The following is a 27,121-nucleotide window of genomic DNA, read 5'->3' as shown; positions in this document are numbered from 1 at the left end:
CTTCAAACTGTATATAGGCTTAATGGCTCATGTGGGTGTGGCTGCTTAACTTCAAAGAGGGGGGGGTTGACATAGAGTTTCATACTATGTAGGAGCGGCCTATCTACTATTCCCCTCCCTCCTTCGTTCTTTTAGTTATTGCGTCCTGTCCTCTGTACTCGTTCCCTCTGCGCCCGGGCCAGCGGGGCTCCTGGTGTTCCTCCCATCCTGTTTTCTGGAACTTTCGCTAACAAGCACATCAGGTGACCCTCTCAAGTGGTTCATCCCATCCCCTCAGGTACCATTGGTCCCTTCGTTAGGCCGTCCCATCTTATCACTAGGTTTTCCCACTCCGGGGCGATGGGTGTCTGGCGGACTCCCCTGGCCTCCTCGGCCTTAAGGACCTGCAGTTCAGCTCTGGACCATCTTGTGACATCGCCTCTCCATTCTGTCAATGAAGGGGGTGCGTTCGACTTCCAACCCTTCGTAATCAGCCTTTTGTAAAGGGCCAGGACAGGTCAAGGAAACGACTCTCTACCCTGCTCCATTTGGCACTAGCTCTGAGGCCCAATAGACAAATGTCGGGGGTTGGCCGGAGTTCCGTACCGAACAGCTCCATGAGATTAGTCGTCATCACCGTCCATCCCCTCTGGAGCATCGTGCATCCCCACATCATATGATCAAAGTCGGGTTCCCCGTCTCCACATCTGGGGCAAGTCCTGGGCTCCCCCCCGTATATGCGGTGCAGCCGTTGAGGAGTAAGGTATGTTCTGTGTAGATAGTTGTATTGTATGTATCTCAGCCTAGTGTTGCGTGAGATCACCCCAGGGTAAGCAAGTGCTCTAGTCCACTCTGACTCGGTCAGGTCCCGCCCAATTGTCTTCACCCATTTTTCTCTTAGGGATCGCAGGTGATCCACTGCTACCTCTATCTGGGCCCTGTATATTTTTGCTATTAGGTGAGTTTCCTCTCCCACTGTCAGCAGGAGGTGCAACACCCCGTGGGGAGCGGGTTTTGCGTTGACCGTGGTCCAATGCTCCTTCAGGGTATGCACCAGCCTTCCAAAGAGTAAAAACTGTCCTATTGGAACCCCCCCTCTACTACATCAGCAAAGCTCCTCAGCACCCCCTCCCTGAATAGCTCCCCCACTGTCTCTATCCCTGCTCTCGTCCAAGGCCCCAAACCCAGTCCCCCTGGCCCCTCCGCTCTCACGTCCAGAGCGACGGCCGCCAGCGGCAGAGCGGGAGAGTATGGTGGCCCCACTCCAGTCCTCCTCTCACATTGTTTACAGCATCTCATCGCCACATTGTACATTATGTTGCCACTAATGGGGGCCATCTTCCTGCCCGCCATAGTTGCTGTAATCTGAGCTACGTCAATTTCACCGTTTGCGGTGGCCAGGTCCAGCCGCCCCCTACCCGCTAGCCAGCCGGCCACCCATTGTAACTGAGATGCCAGGTAATAGCCTACGAAATCTGGGGCGCCCAGGCCCCCCAACCGCGTCGGCCTACAGATGGTCGAGAGCGCAGTTCTTCTGCGGCCCTCATCCCATATTAGTTCTCTGAGCAAGGCGTTCAACTCTCGGAACCATGCCGCGGGGATCTGTAGTGGTAAGTTAGCAAAATAGTAGAGGAGACGTGGTAGCATGACCATTTTTGAGAGCGCCACTCTGGCCATGATTGTTAGTTTTAATGATCTCCAAAACCCCACCGAGGAGCGCAATGATCTAAGCGTCCTGCCGAGGTTACCGTCCCTAAGATCGTTTAATTCGTGAAATATCTGTATGCCCAAGTATTTAAATGTCCGCGGGGCCCAATTTACGTCAGCTGGGCACGCATCTGGGCGTGCACTGTCAGACATCACGGGGAATACATATGTTTTCCTCCGATTAAGTCGGAGTCCCAATAGGCCCCCGAAGTCTTCCAGTATTCCCAATGCCCACGTGAGTCCTCTTGACGCGTCCCTCATGTAAATAAGTATATCATCTGCATACAGGGAGACTTTGGGGGTGATTCTAACCCTGGCGGTCGGTGTTAAAGCGGCGGCCAACCCGCCAACAGGCTGGCGGTCAAAAAAATGGAATTCTGACCCTGGCGGGAACCGCCAACACAGACAGCACCTTTAACACTCCGACCGCCACGGCGGTACAAACAAACAGCGCGGCGGTCACCGCCAACAGGCAGGCGGCAGACAATGTACCGCCCACACTATCACAACTCACCAATCCGCCACCTTTTCCGGGGCGGGAGCACCGCCGATAAAAACACGGCGGAAACAGACTACGAACGGGAAAACGCACACCACTACGCACTCCAGGAGGAAGGAGGACAGCATGGAACCCGAATTAAACATCCTACCTGCTCTCGTCTACCTTCTCATCTACCACGAGTACGAAGTCCGGAGCAGACGACAACGGTGAGTACTGCACCTACGACACACGGGAGGGGGAGGACGAAAGGTTACGGCCACACACATATGCGACCCCACCCCACCCCCAACTATGTACACACCAATGCAGAGCAACAAGTCACAGTGACACCACCCAAACACCCCTGAAAAATGCTATGACATAATCAAATTTGGAATAAATATTTATGTACAAAAAAGCTCCTGAAAATTATCGTACAACCATGAAAGATATTTACAAGAAAACAAATGATATACACATCAGTGTATAACTGAAGTAACAAGTCCTGCACATCCTACGAATTCATCATGTCCGTGGCCAAAGTTTTGAGAAACAAGGGCAAAGCCCACACAGGAGACCTGAGTCCTTTGGAGAGAACACTGCAGGGGCATCAGATGTAAAAACTACAGGCACCTCAGGGGGAAGGGAAGGGGGGGGCACCACAGCCACATGAGTCCACGACGCCAGATCCACGAGGAGCCACCATGCCCACTGTACCATCCTGGGGAGTGCAAAGCCACAGTCTCTCAATGTCTCTACAGTGGGTGGGCTGCCCACTGTACCATTCTGGGGAGTGCAAAGCCACAGTCTCTCAATGTCTCTACAGTGGGTGGGCTGCCCACTGTACCATCCTGGGGAGTGCCAAGCCACAGTCTCTCAATGTCTCTACAGTGGGTGGGCTGCCCACTGTACCATCCTGGGGAGTGCCAAGCCACAGTCTCTCAATGTCTCTACAGTGGGTGGGCTGCCCACTGTACCATCCTGGGGAGTGCAAAGCCACAGTCCATCAGGTGGATGACAGTCTCCACTGGTCAAGGAGGAGGCATGGTGGGCACAGTGAACCATAAACAGTGCTTGAGACGGCGGTGCCCAGCGGAGCGGTGCTTGAGACGGCAGTGCCCAGCGGAGCGGTGCTTGAGACGGCGGTGCCCAGCGGAGCGGTGCTTGAGATGGCGGTGCCCAGCGGAGCGGTGCTTGAGAAGAAGGGCCCAGCGGAGCGGTGCTTGAGAAGAAGGGCCCAGCGGAGCGGTGCTTGAGATGGCGGTGCCCAGCGGAGCGGTGCTTGAGAAGAAGGGCCCAGCGGAGCGGTGCTTGAGACGGCGGTGCCCAGCGGAGCGGTGCTTGAGATGAAGGGCCCAGCGGAGCGGTGCTTGAGACGGCGGTGCCCAGCGGAGCAGTGCTTGAGAAGAAGGGCCCAGCGGAGCGGTGCTTGAGAAGAAGGGCCCAGCGGAGCGGTGCTTGAGAAGAAGGGCCCAGCGGAGCGGTGCTTGAGAAGAAGGGCCCAGCGGAGTGGTGCTTGAGAAGAAGGGCCCAGCGGAGCGGTGCTTGAGACGGCGGTGCCCAGCGGAGCGGTGCTTGAGACGGCGGTGCCCAGCGGAGCGGTGCTTGAGAAGAAGGGCCCAGCGGAGCGGTGCTTGAGAAGAAGGGCCCAGCGGAGCGGTGCTTGAGACGGCGGTGCCCAGCGGAGCGGTGCTTGAGACGGCGGTGCCCAGCGGAGCGGTGCTTGAGACGGCGGTGCCCAGCGGAGCGGTGCTTGAGACGGCGGTGCCCAGCGGAGCGGTGCTTGAGAAGAAGGGCCCAGCGGAGCGGTGCTTGAGAAGAAGGGCCCGGCGGAGCGGTGCTTGAGATGGCGGTGCCCAGCGGAGCGGTGCTTGAGAAGAAGGGCCCAGCGGAGCGGTGCTTGAGAAGAAGGGCCCAGCGGAGCGGTGCTTGAGAAGAAGGGCCCAGCGGAGCGGTGCTTGAGACGGCGGTGCCCAGCGGAGCGGTGCTTGAGAAGAAGGGCCCAGCGGAGCGGTGCTTGAGAAGAAGGGCCCAGCGGAGCGGTGCTTGAGAAGAAGGGCCCAGCGGAGCGGTGCTTGAGACGGCGGTGCCCAGCGGAGCGGTGCTTGAGAAGAAGGGCCCAGCGGAGCGGTGCTTGAGAAGAAGGGCCCAGCGGAGCGGTGCTTGAGATGGCGGTGCCCAGCGGAGCGGTGCTTGAGAAGAAGGGCCCAGCGGAGCGGTGCTTGAGATGGCGGTGCCCAGCGGAGCGGTGCTTGAGATGAAGGGCACAGCGGAGCGGTGCTTGAGATGGCGGGGCCCTCTTCAGCGGTGCCTATCTTCACGGCGGGGCCCTCTTCAGCGGTGCTCTACTGCACGGCGGGCCCTGTTCAGCGGTGCTCTTCTGCACGGCGGGCCCTCTTCAGCGGTGCCTATCTTCGCGGTGGGGCCCTGTTCAGCGGTGCTCTTCTGCACGGCGGGCCCTCTTCAGCGGTGCCTATCTTCACGGCGGGGCCCTGTTCAGCGGTGCTCTTCTGCACGGCGGGCCCTGTTCAGCGGTGCTCTTCTGCACGGCGGGCCCTGTTCAGCAGTGCTCTTCTGCACCGCGGGCCCTCTTCAGCGGTGCCTATCTTCACGGCGGGGCCCTCTTCAGCGGTGCTCTTCTGCACGGCGGGCCCTGTTCAGCAGTGCTCTTCTGCACTGCGGGCCCTCTTCAGCGGTGCCTATCTTCACGGCGGGGCCCTCTTCAGCGGTGCTCTACTGCACGGCGGGCCCTGTTCAGCGGTGCTCTTCTGCACGGCGGGCCCTCTACAGCGGTGCTCTTCTGCACCGCGGGCCCTGTTCAGCGGTGCTCTTCTGCACCGCGGGCCCTCTTCAGCGGTGCTCATCCAGCAGGTCAAGGGAGCCAGACCTGTGCTGCACTCCCTGCTCAGTCGCCCTCGGACCGTGACGTTTCTGGACCCTTCGGGGACGGACTCCTGGCCTCTTTAGTGTCCTCCTTCCCAGCTGGGATGTGACATGTGGGGTCCACCTTCTCCGCGCTCCTGCTGCCCTTCCGCTCCTTTGATGGGGCTCTCGAGCCCTTGCCTCCCCTAGATGGTGTGGCTGGTGAAGTGGCCGCACATTGCTCCTTGGGGGCAGCCCTGTCAGTCCTCGCACGGCGGCCCTTGTTTTTGCGGGTCCTCTTGCCGGGGGGGGTGCTGGACGTGTCCTTGCTACTGATCGATGTGTCACTGCTGGCAAAGGGTGGACTCCAGAACCCATGCACAACAGTGACACTCGAAGCTGGGCTGGTGGTGGCTGCGGTGCTCTTGGGACTCTTTGCAGATGGAGGGGGGAGCTCATCGGAGGGAAAGAGGTTAAGATTAGCCAGGAAAAGCTTTTTAGGTCCAAGGTAAAGGGTAGGAGAAGTGGTGATGGGAGTGGAGGAAGAGGATGTGGTTGTAGGAGAGTCAGGTGTGCTGTCATTGGGTGAAGGTGCTGGTGCTGTAGGCTGACGTGAGGTGGATGGCTGCTGGGTGGGTGGCTGCCTGCGTTTGTGTGTCTTGGAAGAGGGGGTGACAGACACAGTGGGAGAGGACACAGGGGACGTGTAAATGGCAGTGGGGGTGGTGACTGCACGAGTGTGGACTGTACTGGAGGGTGAGGTGGTGATGGAAGCACTGGCTGATGTTGGGGTGCATGCAGGTGTGAGTGTAGACGTCACAGGGAGGGAGGAGGGAGACGAGGAGGAGGGGGACACAGAGGTGGTTGTGACTGCTGGAATGTCTGCATCTGTGTGTTGCTTGGGTGAGTGTTTGTGGGATCTGTGGTGCTTGTGTCTGGATGAGCTGCTCTTGGGTGTTGAGGTGTGTGCAGGCTGGTCTGATGGTGTGGATGGGATAGGCTGAGGAACAGGAGACAGAGACAGGCTGGAGGCAGTCAGAAGAGGGAGGCTGGAAACAGGGACAATGGCTGCCGTCAGTGCTGAGGCCAGAGCAGTGAACGCTCGTTGATGGGCAGCCTGACCCGAATGAATGCCCTCCAGGTACGCATTGCTCTGTTGCACCTCCCTTTGCACACCCTGGATGGCATTCAAAAGGGTAGTCTGCCCAACAATGAGCGTCCTCACCAGGTCAATGAGCTCCGCACTGAGGGCAGCAGGGGCAACAGGGGCAGGGGCTGAGGTGCCTGGGGCGAAGGAGACGCGCGCCTTCCTGGGCGAGCGGGCACGGAGCGTAGGCTGAGGGGCTGCTGGGAGGGCGGTGCTGGTGCGCTGGGTGGCGGCTGTACCTGTAGAGGCGGGGGCCCGGATGTTGCCGCCACCGCTAGGGAGCACCCATCCGAGGACGTGTCTGAGTCGCTGGTCTCACCACCGGTCCCCGTTGTGGTGCTCCCCTCGCCCTCCGGATCACTGGTGCCCTCGGTGTCTGTTCCTGGGCCCACGGGGCCTTGTGTCCTGCAGCTCCCTCGTGCTCCGATGCCAAATCTCCTCCGCCTGATGATGCTAATGCACACATGCACAAGAAGATGAAGAGAAAGGGTGGGGGGAGAAAAAAGAAGACCAGGTTGAGTGCATGCAATGTCAACACCGTTGGCGGAGAGGACAGACACAGGAGCCTCATGCACTAAGCCGCGCATTCGGGGTACACTACTCAGTACTACTGACTAGGACAACAGGCCAAGAGACGTCAAACGCGCACATGGGTGATGCTGGACCATCAATGGCTGTACTTGTCACCCTACAGAGGTGGGGGCCGGGGGCACAGGGCCATGCCTAAGGGAGAGGACTACACTACAGAAAGCGCCCTGGCCTAATGTCACCCACAGCCCTCCTCCCCCACCCAGACACCTCCACTGCGCAGAAAGATAGGAGAATGTGCTGATACTCGCCCCCTTGTGTCTGCTGTGATGTCTTAAAGCGCCCATCCAATTCAGGGTAGGCCACCGCCAGGATCCGGGACATCAGGGGGGTCATGGTGCGACTGGCACCCCTCCTAGGTTGGGAGGCCATCCCCAGCAGTGTTTCTGCGGTCTTCCTTGTTCCGCGGCGGATGTCCTCCCACCTCTTGCGGCAGTGGTTGCCCCGTCTGTTGTGGACCCCCAAGTTCCGGACTTCCTTGGCGATGGCACGCCAAATCTCGATCTTCTGATGGGCGCTGACCTATTTGACATGTACAGGGTGGAAAGGAGGAAATCATCAATGACCTGCATGTTAGATGTGATTGGCCCCCCCCCACCAACTTTGCCATATGGCACATGCTCTCATCTGTCGTGCGTTGCACTCCTCATTCGCCCCCCACCCCACCAACTTACATCCACCCCAATCCACACAGGCATAGCCCATTCCATGTGCACCCAGTGTACTCACTTGTTGGTCTGGAGGACCGTAGAGTAGCGCATACTGGGGGAGGACCCCATCCACGAGCTTCTCCAACTCTTCAGACGTGAAGGCAGGGGCCCTTTCCCCAGTCGCAGCAGCCATTGTCACTTCCAGACCGAGGTCACAGCAGCATTTGCAGTATAGGTCCTCTCCTGTGGATGATCAGGTCTCGAGTGATCAATCAGCTAGGAAATGGCGGTCACGCCCGCGGCGGTGCGTACCGCGGCGGTGCGTACCGCGACCGCCGGCGCACATCGTCATTGGCTCCTGAAACCCATAGGGTTCAATGTTAACCAATGCGGCTTTGCGCCGCGGTCTTTGACCGCCTACCGCCACCGTGTGCCCCGCCAGTGGATTGACCTCACATCCCATTGTCCCACTTCACAGGTCAGGCAGCCGCCATTTCAAGGGCCTACATGGCTTAATTTTGACTGCGGCACACAGGCCTAGGCCTTGCATTGCCACACATACACGCCTTTCAACCCATTGCCATTCTTTAACTGTGCAAGCTGTCTGTACGTACCTGTGGTTTGCCTGACTCTGTGCTCCATGTTGTCCTTCCTAGGCACCGTCCGCTGGGACTTGCGAGGAGAAGGACGAATCCTCGCGTGTACCGACCGCTGGTGGACCTGTCGACAATGGAAGAACGCCATATAATACTTCGATACAGACTTGACCGTGCCACTATCCATGAACTGTGTGCCCAGCTGGAGCCAGCCCTGATGTCCCCCATCCGCCAACCCACAGGGATTCCCCCTCTGGTGCAGGTTTTGTAAGTCCTCCATTTTTTGGCAAGTGGGTCATTCCAGACAACAGTGGCCATGTCATCTGGAATGTCTCAGCCTATATTTTCAAAGATTTTGAGCAGAGTGTTGTCTGCCCTGATGAAACTCATGCGGAGCTACATCATTTTCCCAGAGGAGGGTGACTTGCCTACAGTGAAGGGTGATTTCTATGCCCTTGGACATATCCCCAACATCATTGGTGCTATTGATGGGACCCATGTGGCTTTGGTACCCCCAAAAGACAATGAGCAGGTGTACAGAAACAGGAAAAATTATCATTCGATGAATGTGCAGGTGGTCTGTTTGGCTGACCAGTACATCTCCCATGTAAATGCCAAGTTCCCAGGGTCAGTGCATGACGCGTATGTTATGCGAAATAGCAGCATCCCCTATGTGATGGAGCAGCTACAGAGACAACGTGTGTGGCTAATTGGTGACTCTGGTTACCCCAACCTGCCTTGGCTACTGACCCCAGTGAGGAATCCCTGGACCAGGGCAGAGGAACGGTACAATGAGGCCCATGGGCGAACTAGGAGGATCATCGAAAGGACCTTTGGCCTCCTGAAGGCCAGGTTTAGGTGCCTGCATATGACAGGGGGATCCCTGATGTACTCACCAAAGAAGGTGTGCCATATCATCGTGGCCTGCTGTATGCTTCACAATCTGGCATTGCGACGCCAGGTTCCTTTCCTGCAGGAGGATGGTGCAGATGGTGGTGTTGAAGCAGCTGTGGAGCCTGCGGAGAGTGAAGAGGAGGAAGACTCAGAGGACGACACAGACAACAGGGACAGAGTAATAGAACAGTATTTTCAGTAGCACACAGGTAATAATCACCCATGCCATTTTACATTTCCTGAAAGCCTCCTGCATCTCAACTTTGTCGATTTCCCCCCAGAACTATAAACATGATGTCTGATTTTCCCTTCCCTGTTCTGTGCTGTATGAGCCACTGCGTGACCTCGACTTGGTTGGCCCATGGACTAATGCTAAGTTAGCCCGGTATGTGTAATTCACAATGTTAAAAATACGTAATTGATATGTAATGTGTCATACATTTGTAAATAAGACAGGCTGAGTCCTGATTGATTTCAGTGCAATGTGTGATTTATTATTAGTGCATAGATATTGGTACATGATAGTGAAACAGTGATGGGTGGGGGTGGAGTAATGTCCATGGCAGAGTCCAGTTCTCAGTCTGACAGGTGCATTGTCCATATGCCTGTGGCAGGATGGAGCAGGGGCAGTTCAAGGTTTGACAGGGTGGCAATGTTGAACAGTGGGAGGACTTCAGGGGGTATGTGATGCTGGCGGGGGTCTTGACATCCTACTCTGTCGTTTTTTTTTATCTCAGGCTCCTTTTGCGGGGTGGTTGTTGTTCAGCAGGAGGTGGGGTACTGGTGGGCTGTCGTTGTGGTGGGGCCTCCTGTCCACTAGCGCCGGCGGAGGTGGTAGGCTGTTCCTGTTCCTGGCTAGTGACAGGGGCCCTGTGTGATGCCACATGGTCCCGAAACGTGTCCTCTATACGGTTCAGGGCCTGGACTATGCTCCCCATAGCGGTTGAGATGTTGGTGAGTTGGTCGCTGAACCCCATGTAGCGTTGCTCCTGCTGTGCCTGGATCTCCTGGAACCTGGCCAGTACCGTCGCCATCGTCTCTTGTGAGTGGTGGTAGGCTGCCATGATGGTGGTGAGGGCCTCTTGGAGAGTGGGTTCCCTGGGCCTCTCCTCCCCCCCCTGTCGCACAGCAGCCCTCCGAGTTGCCCTGTTTCCCTGTGCCTCTGTCCCCTGGACGGTGTGCCCACTCCCACTGCCCCCAGGTCCCTGTTGTTGTTGGGTTGGTGGGTTACCCTGGGTGCCCTGTAGTGGTAGACACACCGCTGCTTGACCTGTCCTAGAGACAGAGGCATGGGCCCGCTGGATGGGAGCTGTGCTGTTGTTCCCAGAGGGGGTTGGGTCTGCAGTGGCCTGTGTCTGGGTGAGGGGAACCGACTGCCCAGAGGTCCCCGATGGTCCGGGCTGGTCATCAGGGTCCAGATCGACAGAGCTGCTGTCATCACTAGGGGCCTGTTCCGGGGGTGGGATGGACATTTCTGGTCCCTCCTGACCGGTGTGTTGTCGTTCGGGTCCTGCATGGGGTAAGAGGGTATGGTTATTGTTTCTGTGTGTGCATTAGCTTGCGTTTTATGGGTGCCCTTGTCCCCCAGTGCTGGCATTCCCTTGGGGGAGGTGTTGTGAGGGTGTTTTGTGGGGGGGGGGATGGGTATGTGCAGTGGTCATGCTTAGGTGATGGGTGTCCATAGTTTGGGGATGGCATGCAGGGGTTGGTGTTGGGTGGGTTGTGCTGGAGAGACATTCTCAGGGAGGATGTGTGCTGGGGGTTGGGGGTGAGGGTGGGGGTTAGCATGCTGGGGGGGGGTGAAGTGGTTGGGCTTGTAGTTACCAGAGTCCATTCCTCCGTGTACTCCAGCGAGGCCATCAGGATGCAGGATGTTTAGTACCTCTTGCTCCCATGCTGTGAATTCGGGTGGAGTGGGTGGGGGTCCCCCGCCAGTCTTCTGCACTGCGATGTTGTGTCGCGAGACCATCGATCGCACCTTCCCCCGTAGGTCGTTCCATCGTTTGCGGATGTCGTCCCTATTTCTGGGATGCTGTCCCACCGCGTTGACCCTGTCCACGATCCGCTGCCAGAGCTCCGCCTTCCTAGCTATCGTGGTGTGCTGCACCTGTGTGCCGAAGAGCTGGGGTTCAACTCTTATAATTTCCTCCACCATGACCCGGAGTTCTCGGTCCGAAAAGCGTGGGTGCCTTTGTGGTGCCATGGGGTGGTGTGTATGAGGTGTGGGGTGGTGTATGTGATGTGTGTGTTGGTGTGTGGTGCTTTGTGCTTCTATGTGGTGTGTGTGATGTTGTGGTGTGCCTCTGTGTGTCTGGCTCTCTATTCTCTGATGTGTCTCTCTCTCCTTCGTCTCTGGTTTTTGTTGGTAGGGGTTTGTGGGTGATGTGGGTGTGTGTTTTATATGGTATTGGATGTGTGGGAGTGGTGTGTGTATGTGTTTTAGGTGTGTGCCTTTCAAATTGTCCAATGTGGTAGGGGTTTGTAAAGGTGTGTGTATTTTGACCGCGGCGGTGTGTACCGCCAATGGAATACCGCGGTTGAATGACCTCCGCGTGGATTTGCGGGTCATAATGGGATGGGCGTATTTCTGTTGGCGTGGCGGTGGAGGTTTGGTCTTCTCCAGTTTACCGCTGGCCGCTGATGTGGCGGACTGCAGTGGAGGGCGGATTTTTGGAGGTTTTGCAGTTGTGGGTCAGAATGTCCGTGGCGGCTGACCGCGGCGGTATTGTGACGGCCTTCTGACCGGCGGTAAGCGGCTTTTACCGCCGAGGTCAGAATGACCCCCTATATGTTCGGACGGAGCCCAAATAATTCCCTTGCCCACGCCTTCACATCGCAGCTGCGATGCCAGGGGTTCGATTGCCAGGGCAAACAGTAGCGGGGACAAGGGGCAGCCCTGCCTAGTTCCCCTGTATACTGGGTATGCACTGGAGATCATCCTTCCGGTTTTAACTCTTGCTAACGGGGATGAGTACAGCAAGTCCACCCATTTTACCCAGTTCTCCCCCAGCCCCATTTTAAGCATCACAGTCCTTAAATAGTCCCATCTGATGGAATCGAAGGCCTTCTCGAAATCCACCGCGAGTAAGGCTCCCTCTGGCGATCTCTGATCCCTGGGCATGTGCAAGATCGTAAACACCCTTCTTTGGTTCAGGGAGGTACTACGGCCGGGGACAAAACCGTTCTGGTCAGCGTGCACTAACTTTGTCATGAGAGGGAGCAACCGGGCAGCCATTATCTTACTAAGTATTTTGAAGTCGCTGTTTAACATTGATAAAGGCCTAAAGTCCGTCACCGGAGCTTCCCTGTCTTTTGTCTTGGGGAGCGGTACCACTAAAGCCTCCCGCATTGTGTGTGGTAGTTCTCCATATTGCAGCGCCTCCGCGTACAACCCTGTCAATTGGGGGGCCAGCAGCAATTTGTATTTTTTATAGAAATCCATGGGGAGACCGTCTGTCCCTGGGGTCTTTCCGGATGCTAACTGTTCTATAGCTTCATTTACTTCCTCTATCGTTACTGGTCCCCCCAGGCTGTCTCTCTCATCTGCGCTCAGTGTTGGTAGTGGGATTTGCTGTAAGTATCTATTGAAAGATTCCATCTGCAATTCGCTGAGTTTCCCGTACAACTGCGAGTAATACTCTCTGAACGCATCGTTTATGGGGCCCGGCCTGAGTCTGCGAGATCCCTCCCCGTCTATTACACATGTGATGGGCTCACCCTGCTCTCCCGGGCGGACCAGCCACGCCAGTAGTCTCCCCGATCTACCCTCTTCCGCATGTAGGGATGCTAAATATTTTTGCCTATCGTGGCACCGGAGTTGCAAGTTTGGGGGATAACCTTCATTAAGAAAAGGGGGGGCTCCCTGCACCCTGCCACAGACATCATAGGACACAAGGGATCCCCAGGTCTTTTGTGCTCTTTCACTTCTCTTTTCTTTTTTGGGGGGGCAATCATTTGGCCACCATCTTGGATGTTCTTCACAGGGGTTTTGTTCACTCCTGGAGTTCTCTCCCCCTGAGAAGTGGGCTCTGCTGTCTCACCACCAAATTAAAGTTCACAGGGTACAAGGTTCACATGTGTGTTCCAGGGCAGCAACCCTGAGTCACCCCTATCCCTAGCAACTCACCTGGTTATTCAGGGGCTAGTATGCTTTCTGGGCCCCATTAGCTCTGCTCCTGGGTGCTGTTTATTGCCAATTCAAAGATCATGTTGTCTCTTTTCCTCCACCTTCCTCAGGCCATGGCTTATCGCATGTGGTGGGGTCAGGCAAGGCTCTCTGCCCATGTTTTTGCAGCCTTGAGGTATTCATTTTCTTGAAGAAGTCTGAGCCCGCATTTATGATGGAACCACCTCATCACGGAAGGTACAACCTGCCCCCTCAGCGACAATGCACTCAGTGGGGTCCATTGTGTAATCCTCTGTCAATACACGGGCCTCACCCCACTTAGCGCCCCTCGCCATCCAGGCCAGTTGGTCCAGTCTTTAGTGAGAGCTGTCTCTGTCTAGGCACCAGGCAGGAGGGTCGGTGTTACTTTTGTGCCAAAGAAAGGCAGAGCCTAGGACTCTGAGATCACCTGCTCTGACTGCCAGGACCTCTGCCGGCAGGGAGCAAGCTTCTCTCAGACGTCACTTGTCCCAGTAAAGCAGTTGACTGGGCTGATGGGCACTGAATACCACTGACGTAGCTGGGCTGGAGCAAAGCGTGGGTTCCTTACTCTGTGCCCAGCCTAGCCATACCCTCGTACATACTTGTTCTGGATCTTATGCCTCCTACCTTCCTAGAAAATTAGAATTAGAAATATTTACCAAGCCCAGATCACAATCCACCACAAGTGACAAGATTTACCAGATACAGTAAATACCATCTCCTACTCCTCTGTGCTCAGAATCAGGGCCTACCTATCTTATGACAACTAGCGTAAAATCTATATGTAAGACATCTTATGCATTTTTTATGCATGAGCTTTGGCCACTCCATGCCATATGCCTCCAAATAGCCAAACTATGATCCCCAGAATCAATTTCAAAGCTTTAAATCTGATTTTATTGCCACACATTGCTTGTTCCTTAACCTTTTTAGAAGTCTTTGGGCTCAACTCACAAAGCTTTTTCTTTGAGTAGGTGAGTCTTACTTCATTGTTAGATGTGGGTTACACGTGAATTTTCAGGCCTGATTGATGAATCATTTTCGTGCATAGGTATGTTTTACTCAACTCATGTGTGACTTACTCAAGAATTTTCAGAATTAAAGCATGTTTACTCAAGGTTCCTGTGAATTGATACGTCTTAGCTCAGAAAACCTCTCAGTGAAAATGATTTGTGAATAAGGTGTGGATATTTGGGTGTTGCTCATCTTAGGCAGGAGTTGGACACAACTGCTGATTGAAAAGGCTTTATGAATTGTGCCTATTGTGCTATGGTGGGCATGTTTTCCCCCGCCTTCAAGTACTACTTTGTGACTGGTTAATAAAATACTGGGCCTCATTCACAAAGGTTATCCTGTGAGTGGGTGTGGCTTCCTCTTTTAGTACTTATTATTCGCAAAGTCCAGGAGTAAGCTAGGAGTGCCCCTGAATTACTCTTGGAAGTCCAGAGTACTACAAAAGTAAGTCACAGTAAAAACTTTGTGACTCTGTTCTCCTTGTCATTCCTTGTTTCTCAAGAGCTGAACGTGCAGGTAAATCTCTGCATATTCGGTAATGTATTTACCAATGTAACAATGTGTAAAACATTGTGATTTGATTCACCTTGTCATACTCCTGTCTTGCTAGTGGATTTCAAACAAGGCCAAAGGTAAGCCAGACTTACTCATGGAATTCACGAGTATTACAAGAGAAAGTCTCATCTACTCACATCAAAATCTGTGTAAACTGGCTAAAGTGAGCACATTACTGACATGCTCACCATTCCTACAGAGGAAACACATACATCAAAAGGATTTTTGCTGCATCATAGCCTCATTACTTTCCACGGAATCAGTCTCCCGAAAGCCCTCCTGGTACCCTTGATGTAAATATTCCCCAAAGGCACCAAAAAGTGCATATTTGCCAGACATTGTAGCAATTCACAAAGATATTTATATACTGTTGTGTAATACTCATGTCTTAGATGTGAATTGCACCTGACTGTCTAGACCTTATTCTCAAGGCCTTTTCTGTGAGTAGTTGAATTACAGGTGTAAGACATAATGAAGCCTGCAAAAAAGTATTTGGAAGCGAAAAAGTTTTTTTGTGAATAATCATGTCTTGCTCTTAGAAATACATGTGTAAGTCACAATAATAATTGTGTTCTGTGTTGCACTTTTTCTGCACAAAACTGAAAGATGGGCTGGTACTACAACAAGTCACGAAGACTTCGATTATAAATTGTTGGGAGTGGTACTCCTGGGCATGTCAATTGTAACAGTCCCGATGTTCCTGCACGCAGATTTCTTGTCTACAGAAACACCCAACCTAATTTTACCAGTTTGAAAATCTGGTCGATAAAATTGCATATTCTTCGAGATGTAGGCGCCCCCCTGTGCCCTCCCAGCAGGCCCGGTTCTAGATATTTTCATCTGGGTGGGCAAGGGTACGTTTGGGTGGGCCCACATTATGTCAATTCTGGAAAATGTCAGGGGTAGCGGTAAGGACATCACACATCCTTGACTTTAATGACATCCCATGCAGTGACATATGAGCTTTGATCCTCAATCTTCGTACAAAGTAATGTTGCATGACCATAACCATGTTTTTATACCACAGTCATTATTTGATAGTTTCCCTACTGTTTACATGGAGTGTGGTCCTGGTTGCGTTATTGGCTGTTGTCCAAAGATGTAGCCCACTGGGTGCGGGAGGTCTTGCACCTGGACCCTACCTTCTCTCATCACGCTCCTGTAATCTTGTCATTGATGGTACCTGGAGTGTTGATGCCGGTTGTTTTTGTAGATGGAACCCTGAGGCATTATCAGATGGGTTTTTTGCAGAGGAACTCAATACTGAAATTCTGTATTTTTTTTTAATTCATTGAAGGTATTGTGGATTCTATGGGCATGGTATGGGAAGCCTTCAAAGTTACCGTTAGGTGTAAATGTATGGCGAAGCAGACATGTATTGCTAAATCATAGGGAGAGAGAAAAAATTGATTTGAATAAAACAGTAGTAGTTATGTGCACATGTATTACTTGATGTAGAGTTGACCTTATATTGAATATAAACTATATCATTGGCCTAAATTATTCTTCGCTCTTAAGTCATTCTATTTTAAAATCACCTACAAGGTTCTATCACCCATGCAAAGCACAGAGGTGAACGTTTTATTCAGACACTTAATTTTTCATGTATATACATAATGAAACCATAAAACAAATTGTTTAAAACGTTTGTCCTTCAGATCATTTTTTTATTTTCTAGGAAGAGTGCACATGGCACTGCTGAATTTCTTAGTTTAACACAATGTAACATGTAACATCCCAGTCTCAGTCATAGTGGAAGCTGCAAAAAGTAAACTGTGCTCATGAAAACACTGTTTGCCTGCTGTTCTTGGAGTCGTGGCTGGCGATTTTTTAAACTGGGGAGCCGTAATACTTGCCCTGAATTGTAGAGAGTGAAGTGCATGAGCCTGACATCTTCTAGGGAGGGTTCAACAGATCTACCCTGATCAACGTTTTGAAAAAAATTGGACCGATAGTGCATTTTAAGCAGGGTTTTCACATATATCTGATAACATCTCCTAGGCTCTGCTCTTGTTAAATATTCAAATCTTTCTTGAAGTGCCAGGCCAATTTAACCTGATGCTCCCAGGAATTCACCCCATTTTTTCAAAATGTGCTAGAGGTGCGCCCATATGTCAAAAAGTGCCTCTGCTGTGCCAGATATAGCATATTGTCCGGAGTGCTCTACATATGCCATATGTGACCCATAAGTAAAAAAAAATGACATACAATATGCCATTGCCAGAATTTTGCCATTAGTACCACGCATAAGCTGTGTGTGGTCCTAACGTTAAGAAATCTCTCTACTCTGTCAGGGCCACCAGCACTTTGTCATAATTGCCCACTCCTATATACCGTGATTGTCCTCCTTTATGCCAAAAATTACATTCAAGGTGCCAGCATTTTGACACAGGTGGCTTCTATGCCTTGAATTGTTCTCAGTATGCCAGCAATTTTCCAAAGTTGCCCCTATGCTACAAATTACTTCCAGTACACCAATGCCAGAATTTTTTCATAGGTGTCCATGTATGCTAAATATAACGTCTAGTGTGCCCTTGTTTGTTAGCATTTTTTCAAAGATGCTTGACATACAAAGAACTGCCTCCAGTATGTCAGTGCCAGAATTCTGCCATGGGTGCCTCTAAGTCAAGAGTTACCTCAAGTATGCCAGAGTCAATGGCACACTCACAAGCATAACACCACATTTTAACTCATGCTCACTTATATCCTCTCATTCACAATCATACTCTCATTCATTCTCACTAACTTGCACTCATACATTCTCACAGTTGTGCTCGCTCACTGCCACTCACTTTCACTCATTCTAGTTCACACTCATTCATTCTCACTCAGATACCATCACGTTTTCGCCGTCACTTTTTTCTCTCTCAAATTCTTTCCCTGACTCATGAATAGTCCCTGACATTTAGGGGCACACTTACTAAACAAAATAGCAACATACAGCACAGCAACCAAAGTTGCGATGCTGCAATAGGGGAAGACAGCATTGTAGAGTCATTTCTACTAGGATATGGCACCGATGCTCTCTTCTTCAGCATTAGTGAACAAACAGACTGCCTAGCAGCATGCATACATTCCTTTCCACCATGATGCAACGGTATGTACATGATGTCTAGCATAACTTTTGTACTTGATGGTTAACCTTCCAGTACAAAGTACAAAATACTGTGCCTAGACAAACTTTAAAACTTTTCCCACATTGGATGTGTGCTGTATAGTGCAGCACACATGCAGCATGTAAAACGTTAAAACAAATTAGAACGTTTCTTCAACTTGAGACCTGCCTCAAGAAGGTGTTGTTTTTTCGCGCAAAACCCTGTCTGTAGACACGACTTTGCATCAAACACCCTAGGTTGTAGAGTGGGAATGCATATATAGCACCCATGTCATTCTCACATGGCGCAAAGTAGCACAAAGCGGCACAAAGGATTATTTGTGCTACGCTGAGGTTATTTTCTAAAATAAAAAATCTTTTGCACTGCAAAGCAAATAGGTTCTCAAGACTTTGAAGCAGTTTGCCTCACTTTGCGTGCCTTTGCCCTGGTGCAAATTGTTGATAAACATTCTCAAAACTCTACACAGAAACAGGCATAAGTGAGGTTTCTGAAGGACCCTCACAGCCCTGGACTCTGATGCCACTTTGGCAGGTAACACCCTGTCCCCACACCCCTAATATACGCTGTCCAACTGTAGCTTGCCTCGTGACACAAGATAGAATTGCCAGAAGGCCATTTTCTTCCAACATGACTATTTTAATGTCTCAGCCACTAAAAAATAGAGAAAGTCACCTAAGTCATTTTCCCCTTCACCTAAGTAATTTTTCTCCTTTTCAGTATATACTTTAAAATGTATTTATAATAACAAGGCACTTTAAAGTGTGTTCTAGAGGTTCCTCAATGACCCATGACCACGGTTGCCACCTGGCAGGTTTTTTCCCGGCACCACCAGTATTTAAATGTCCCAAATGGTACAAAAATAAGCAAAACCACCTATAGCTGTTATTTTTTGCCCTTAGCTGCACATACTTCAAACAGGAAATATGAATATAAAACACTTTTAAAATCATTCTAGTCCTGCAAAGATGCCTGACTAATAAATAATGTAAATACAGACAGAAACGTCATGTTACAAACGAGTACAATTTTATTTGAATTCCTATTTCGTATCATGTCCAAACCTTTGCACACTCTTAAAACTACAAAAAATGGCTGTTTCTTTCTTTTGGAAATGTGGCAGCCTTAGCCTTGACTGATAATTAACATAAACTAAGTGAAAAAGCATCCCAGGGTTTGGCCGTCCACATGGAGGAAGCATTTCACAGGTGCATTCTCCATGGCCTTCTGCCAATTGGGAGGGCTAAAGGTCATGTTTGTGTGGGCCTCGCCCACCTGGCCCACCCGCTAGAACCGGGCCTGCCTCCCAGTCCCCTTCAATGACATGGAAAAGCAAGGAACACACAGCCCTGATAGCCCAGTCACTACCCCCACCCACAGTGACCCCCTCTTCCTGCTTCCATTTATCACTTGCTGAAAGAATGCGGTAAGTGGCCCTGGAATGGGGATATCAAACGAGGTGTGTGGTATGTGGCCCTGGAATGGGGATATCACACGAGGTGTGTGGCATGTGGCCCTTGAATGGGGATATCACAAGAGGTGTGGTATGTGGCTCTGGAATAGGGATATCACAAGAGGTGCAATATGTGGCCCTGGAACCGGGATATCACACGAGGTGTGTGGCATGTGGCCCTGGAATGGGGATATCACATGAGGTGTGTGGTATGTGGCCATGGAATGGGGTTATCACACGAGGTGTGTGGTATGTGGCCCAGGAATGGCGATATCACACGAGATGTAGTATGTGGCCATGGAATGGGGTTATCACACGAGGTGTGTGGTATGTGGCCCTGGAATGGGGATATCGCAAGAGGTGTGTTATGTGGCCCCTGAATGGGGATATCACACGAGGTGGGTGGTATGTGGCCACGGAGTGGGGATATCACAAGAGGTGTTTGGTATGTGGCCCTGGAACGGGAATATCACATGAGGATTTATAAGCAGTAAATGTCGGTTCACATGTCATTTCAGTATTCTCTGGACAAATGATTGTGCTAGCCATAGTTGCTGGACGAAAGAGTGCTACAGCACCCCCAGAAATAACCATGCTGGAGTTCAGAAGGTGAATGAACAATAAAGATGTCTTTAATTCTTTGTTTATTTTGTTACATTTAGTGTGCGTTCATTTTGTGTTTAGTATGGAGATTGGGGCTTACTTTTCAACCTCTGACTTTAAAGTGAGAGGATTATGTAAAGTGAACTGTATGACAATCTTGCTCGAGTATAAGGATTTGTAAAGGCACGGCGGTAGGACGTCAATTTTTATTTTTTATACCTATCAGTGCACAGTACAAATATTTCAAAACATATCAGCAATTAGGAAAGCACACATTAAACTTTTTTGTAATTCTGAAGTGTGATTTAAACGATTTTTAATAGGATCAAAACAAATCTAGACACTTTGCTTGGTGATGTGCAAATGCTAATTCTTGGCAGAAACCCAAATGCCACACTTTGTGCACTAGATGGTTCTAGCAGTGAAACTGCATGTCTGAGCAAATGTAGTGGTCATTTCAATGGAAAACTTGCTGTTTGTAAATGACTGTGCGGTGCCATTGTCAGCACACCATGCTTATGTAATGTATTTGGAAGAGTGTATTCCAAAAAAGCACCAGTGGCTAAATACACCCTTACCACTCTCCTGCTGAACCGGCGTGGTTCATTTGTTGGCTTTTTCTCAAACCCTATGGCTTCATTGATGTAACATTGATGGCAGCACCCCTACTTTTGAAAAACAGTGGTGCTAGCTATATGTATGTGCGGGGTTACTAACCAGAAAGGTATCCATGGCCCCATGCTGTCCTCCCAAATAAATTTGCCACTTTATCAGGGCCACAGTGGGTGGGAGCGGCAAAGAGTCAATGGCAAAGAGTCACGTTGCCAAGGGGTTACAAAATCCTTGAAGGGGCCCTGTCATCTGCTTTAATTCTTTGCACAAGCTTTCCTACGAGACTGTAGGGTTGAGCATCTCTTGCAAGCTTCCCCTCTCCTGTTTGTTTGTTCCAGACTCCATCGACGGGAAGCACGCGCGGCGCATCCAGTGCACAGGCCCTCTGGGAGAGTTCTTTGACCACGGCCTGGATAGCTGGGCGGCCTCCATCTTTAGTTTGTCTCTGTTATCCGTTTTTGGGTATGGTGCAGAAACACCCGCGTTCTCGGCACAGAAAATGTATTACACCACCTACGTTGTCCTGCTGACTTTCATTCTCACACACTGGGAAAAATACAACACTGGAGTACTCTTCCTTCCCTGGGCCTACGACACGAGCCAAGTGGTGAGTCTGCAAATGTGCCAATGACCTTTCCAAATAACCAATGTGAATTGCATTTTTTTCTGAAACAAGGAATAGCAGGGTGTTTGATTCTTCATGTGACATTTGGTATTTTTCTCAACTGTTCCGTTTTGTTGTGTGCGATTGTGAAAATATATAATGTAATTTATGAAACGCGAAATGAATATATTTTCTGCAGGTTATATTTTTTTTATCTATCCAACGGATGCATATACCGAGACATGGCCATGCTCCTCTCATAGTTCCTGCAGCTCTGCAGGAACTACAGATGGCACGAGACAGATATATGTTTCTCCCACCCAGCTCCAAGCTCTTGTTTATCCTACCCTGAAAAAACAAAATTCGTTCCTCATTGAATACATCTCTTCCAGTCAGGACATAAGTCGCTGGTCTGAGGTCTTGGTTTTCTCTGTTACTAAAGGAACCCCACACTTTCTGACACTTTTTCACACACCTGTAGGACACGTGCACCGCCGGGCCTCACGCACCTCCCAAGAACACGGGTCGAAGTAGGGCATCGACTGTTCTGATCCAGAGGTCACTGTAAACAATTGACTGAAAGCACTACACTGCTACAAAGGTATTTATGACACTGAACATTTCCTTCGGAAACATCTTGTCCCCATGTTCCAGGCCTTCAACTACACCTGCTCAGTGAACCAGAAACAAGATAACTGCAGACTTTATGCCGTGCCTCAGTGGTTACCAACGTTTTGACTTCTGGGGACCCCTACTTTCTCATTACTGGAACTCAGGGCCCCCACTGAATCATTATTGGAATCCGGGGATCCCCCTCTGAGTCATTAATGGAAGCCGGGGAACCCGGCTTAAACATTGTTGATGATTTGAACTGCAAAACAATACACATAAATACAGAAACAAGCATTCCATCAAACACATACACAGATGATAACACATTTCATTTCATTTGTAAACAAGTAAAATAAAACATTTAAAAAATGTAATTTTAATATGAAGGTTGGAGCTTTTCTAAATTCAATTGAACTCACATATCTTTCATAGTATATTCTGTTTGATGCACATGCACTGCTCCCACAAATCAATCTGAGGATAATAAATTAATTTTTAGCCTTTAATTTCAAATTCCTTGACATTTACACTATATTAAAAAAAAATCAAATCTGCATTTAGCCATTTTATTTATATACACTTTATTAATCTGTTAGTATTAGTTAATTTTCTAAGCAGTCTTGGCCTCCCTGAGGAATGTTTGCTGACCCCCAGGAGTCCCCAGACCACAGGTTGGGAACCACTGCTGTATCTGGTTGTTTCAGCAGCCACCCTGCAACTTCATACCAGCTCTACTACTTGATGCAAGTGCATGTAATTCACTGTTCAGTTTTGATGGCAGATGTACTCATTGAGTGATTGCACTTCAGGCCATGACAGGTTGTCAGTCAGTCTGTATGGACTCTTTTTTTTCTTTTGACCACCACCCTAAGGGGTGAAACGATTAACTCTCTCAACAAGCCGCAATCAAAATGTTCTTCATCAGGCCTTTGGCCATTTCCTTCCTCATTTTCTTTCTAACTATATCTTGCTCATGCTTTAGTCAGTTTTTCGCTCCAGTGCTTTCCCCAAAGCAGTTTGGAAGTTGGGTAGCCTCCTAATTCAAAACCTTTCCCCCAAAATTAGCTCCCCATTCCTATCCAGCGCATGGACCAGTCCCCACCTACATTATCCAAGCTAAGCAGGTTAGCTTCACTAAGCCAGAGGTGTAATGCAGGACTCTGCTGCTCCTGCAGCACAAGGCGAACTTAATGAGCACTGTGGACTTCAATTTACTTATAAGATCACTGGAAACACATTTTGACTGACAAGAACTATGTAACCAATCAAGGGAGATGCTATCAAAACAAGAACAACTTACCTGGAACTGGTTTTAATTTGAACTTTGGCAGGTACTGCAATCCACATTTGAGACTTAGGCCATCATTATGACCCTGGAGGACAGTGGTATTTTGGAGAAGAATTGTGCCAACAGGGTGGCGGTACTCTTCCCAAAATATGACATGCTCAAGCCAAACCGCCAATGTACCACTCTGGCCACCAGGGCGGTAACTGCCGCCGGACTTCAGTCGCCAGCCAGGCAGCAGTCCCTGTCCCACCCGCAGGATTATGACCCCGCCTACCGCCATGGTTTTCGTGGCTTCCTGACCACCACGAAAACCATGGCAGTAGGCACTATCAGTGCCAGGGAATACCTTCCCTGTCACTGATAGGGGTCTCCACTGCCCCCATCTCTCTCCCCAGAGTTCTCCCCCTCCAGACCCCACCACCGACATACACGCACCTTCACGCACCAACATACACACGCATACACACACTCATACCCACATTCACCCACGCATGCATACATCCATTCACACACACATCCACACCTACTGACATACATACAAGCACACACGCATTCACACAACACAACGTACACGCACACTGACACCCATTCATGCACACACATTCCACACGCCACACACCTGCATGCACGCACACAGAAACATACACCCACACCCCCACACACACACACAACACCCTCCACCCCCCTCCCCTGTCGGAGCACCTGACTTACCTGCTTGCAGGGGGTCCTCCGGCAGGAGACGAGACGTGGCGCTGCTGCCAGCAGCAGTGTCCGCCAGCAGAACACCGCCAGGCCGTATCATGGGTCATGATACGGTCTGCGGTGGTCTACTGTTGTGGCGCTGCTGCTGGCAGCAGTGCCACCTTACCGCCAGACGCCGCCATGGCTGCAGCCAGAATTATGCCAGCCTTCTGGCGGAATTCCGGCTACGGTCATAATATGGCGGACGGTAGGTAGCGGCGGCGACCGTGTTTTGGCAGCCGTCGCCACGGCGGTAGGCGGTCATTAACGCCATTGACATGAGGGCCTTAATGATCTGCCTATAACCTACAAAAATTAAATTTCTCTCAGAAGTACATTTCTCGCCAGACGATTTAGGCAGATCTAGTTTCCCAGTGTGGAGGGCAACATTAAGCAACCCACCCCAAAACACGGAGGAAGATAATCCCAGGTGCTCTCCTTTATGTGTAATGAAAAAATAAGCAGCTTAATGTTGCAGAAAGGGTACTCCGTCACAATGGTGATGGAGTACCCTTTCCGCCTGCCCAATTTAAATGTAGGCAGACATTTGGTGTAACCATTGGCAAAGACTACTGTGTCTCTGCTGTGGTTACATCCCTCAAATGGCCTGATGGAGTAAGGGCCGTTGAAGGTTGGCCTGTATGTCCGCCCCTTAATTTAGTGTTGAAAAGTGGGTTATTGGTAAGGGCAGGTAGGTACCTACACTTAGCAATAGGCCACAGTACCCCCTAGGTCCAATCAAGGTCTCAATAAATTAATACTTGCTCAACCCTTGTTAGGTGCAGTTAAGCTTCACTTCACTAAATGTGTAAAGCATTTAGGGGCATATTTATACTCTGTTTGCTCAGTTTTAGCATCATTTATTTTGACGCTAAAACGGTGCAAAGTTAACTCCATATTTATATTTTGAAACTAGACCTGTCTAGCATTAATATATAGGGCTTAATACCAAATTGTGTAAACGGCAAACTACCTTACGCTAATTAGATGCAAGGTAGGCGTTCCCGTCCACAATATGACTCTAAACCCCTAAAGTCTGATTTATACTCCGGCGCAAAAATGACACGCACGGAGTAGGCAGACCCAAATAATGGTTAGCAATAATGCTTAGCACCATTATTTAATGCCTGGGTCTGACCAGGTGTTAAGGGACCTGTGGACCCATTTCCATGGCTAAACACCATGGAATGGGCCCACAGGTGCCCACCCCAAGCCCCTGGAACACCCCCACCCACACCAGAGGGACGCCATAGAAGGGGGGACCCCATCAGGATGGGTAAGTAGAGGTAAGTATATTTCTTTATTTTTTCAGTGCCAATGGGGGCCCCATGTAAGGGCCCCCTGCATGGCACTGGGTATGATGGCCATACCCAGGGGACACTGGTCCCCTGGGCTGGCCTTTGGGTGGTGAGCATGACTCCTGTCTTTACTTAGACAGAAGTCATGTTTGGTAGTGCATAAGGAAAATGACGCTAGGCTGGTCAGCCACTCTACAGGCTACCGTCATTCCTGGCACACTAACGCCTTTTCCCCTCTGCCCATTCACCCCCCCCACAGCTAGTGTCTTTTCTTTAGATGATAGCCTGTCCTATGTGCCACCATGTGCCATTCCATAAATATGGTGCCTGGCTGGCGCTATGGAATGGCGCTAACAGGCGCTATGGATCTTGCCGCAAAACTGCATTAGGGCAGTTTTGCGGCAAAATCCATAAATATGGGTCTTCATATAAAAAAACCTGTAAATAAGTAAAACACAACCCACAATGAAAATCCAACACTAATTTATAACAATAGGAAATATTTGTATCTTTAAAATGATACCAAAATGACAAAAATCCTATGTAGAGAACCAGAGATATGAAAATTTAAATGTAAAAAAATGCTTTCTCATGCCTGAAAACCAAAAACGCCAACCGGGGACATGTGGTTGCTCTTGATCAGGGCAAAGTCAAAAGTCAAGGCCAACCGTGATGGAGCCCTGCTCTGATACACTGAGCTGGAGGCCTCAGTCAAAAGTTTACCTTTGCACTTAGAAACTTTTCTGGAGCTTTTCTTCCTCGACATCAGATGGTCCTCCACAGCAAGCCGATTTCGATGCAACATTGTGGGATTGCCTTTCCGCAAGCCCCCGGTCAAATCCTGGAAGTTTGGAGTTCTGGAGCTTTCATTGGGATGAACCCGAAATTCAGGCTGGGTCGCGGTTGAAGGTAGCCGGCTTGGCTCTTGATGTCGAGTCAGTCCACTTCTGGAGTTTTGTTCCAAAATTGCTCCAAACTTCTGGATCTTGTTCCAGAAGTATGTTGTGGGTCCTTGAAGTGTCCACAAACTTGATCCAAGGTTCCAGAAGCTCTGAGTTGCTCCTTGGCAGTTGGTACTACAGTTCTCAGAATGCACCTGGTCAAAATCCTCAAATGGCCACTGGACACTGGTCAGCTGGGCTTTTCTTGCAGGACTTGATGCAGGGTGTTCTGGTTAGTTCCTTTGTCCCTGTAGCTTACAGGGAGTCCACTCCTGTAATTGCAGAAGCAAGGGAAAGTCATTTTCTTGGTGAAGCCCAAAGTGCGCAGCTGATGCAGTTCCTGTGAGTGCAGTGGGTCATGTGCAGACCAGGGGTTCAGCAGGGCAGTCCTTCTTTTCCAGTATCTTCTTCCAACAGGGATCTGAATTGTTGAGCACCTCTGCCATATTTATCCTTGCTTCTGGGTTGTGCCACTCCCTGGTGTGACCACTACCTGGGAAGTGTGGCAAAAATCTATTCCAGAAAGCAACACTCTTTAAACATCCAACATGGAGAACGTCTCTACTGGTGTGGTCAGGTTTCCCAAACACCCCCCTTAAGCCCCTTTCCTAATGTAACTAGTGGGGCTCCCATCTGACTGGGGGAACAGGAAATGGGAGAGGTCCAGTTTCTGTCCCAAGTGGCTTTCCCTCCTTTGAAAAACAGTATGACCACTCTCCCCCATCCTGCTGTGCCATCTGCTACAGCAGTTCTCTTCCCACCAGATACTTCCTTTGTTTCAGCCCAGTCCTCTTCACACCTCATCAAGGCAGCTTGGCTCACGTTGCCAGAGGCTGACCCATCAGGACAGGGCACTACAGGGATGATTTGGTAACTTTTGTTTTTACTAGTTATAATAAATCTAACTTTAGCAAGTTGTTGGATTTATTATCACTTTTAATTTGATACCAAATATGACAGTTTTAGCTTTTTTCTAGGGGAAATGAGACTTTATTAATTTTAAATAAAGTCTTCCCATGTTAGCATGAGGGGCCAATTCACTACAATAGGGAAAAACTACTTTGGCCGTTTTCCCCTCACCTGGGTTTATAAAACATCTTTTATAAACCCTCTGCTTATATTTACATGGCATCCAACCCTTGGGGCACTTAGGGAAGACCTTAGGGGTGACTTATTTGTAAAAATAAGGTAGTTTATGACTTTGGAAGTATTTTTAATTCCAAAGTCGAATTTGGG

General features: G+C 50.2%; 1 protein-coding gene across 1 annotated transcript in view; it reads left to right on the top strand.

Moving 5' to 3' along the window:
* LOC138276821 (ethanolaminephosphotransferase 1-like) overlaps positions 1–27,121 on the top strand; it is a 355,017-nt gene that overhangs the window by 55,321 nt on the left and 272,575 nt on the right. Inside the window, exon 5 of the mRNA XM_069219207.1 lies at positions 20,740–21,008. Coding sequence (XP_069075308.1) covers positions 20,740–21,008 — 269 coding nt within the window. The remainder of the gene's footprint in view (positions 1–20,739; positions 21,009–27,121) is intronic.

Source organism: Pleurodeles waltl, chromosome 2_2 (genome assembly GCF_031143425.1).
Source record: "Pleurodeles waltl isolate 20211129_DDA chromosome 2_2, aPleWal1.hap1.20221129, whole genome shotgun sequence".
NCBI lineage: Eukaryota > Metazoa > Chordata > Amphibia > Caudata > Salamandridae > Pleurodeles > Pleurodeles waltl.
This window is presented reverse-complemented; position numbering and strand designations above follow the sequence as displayed.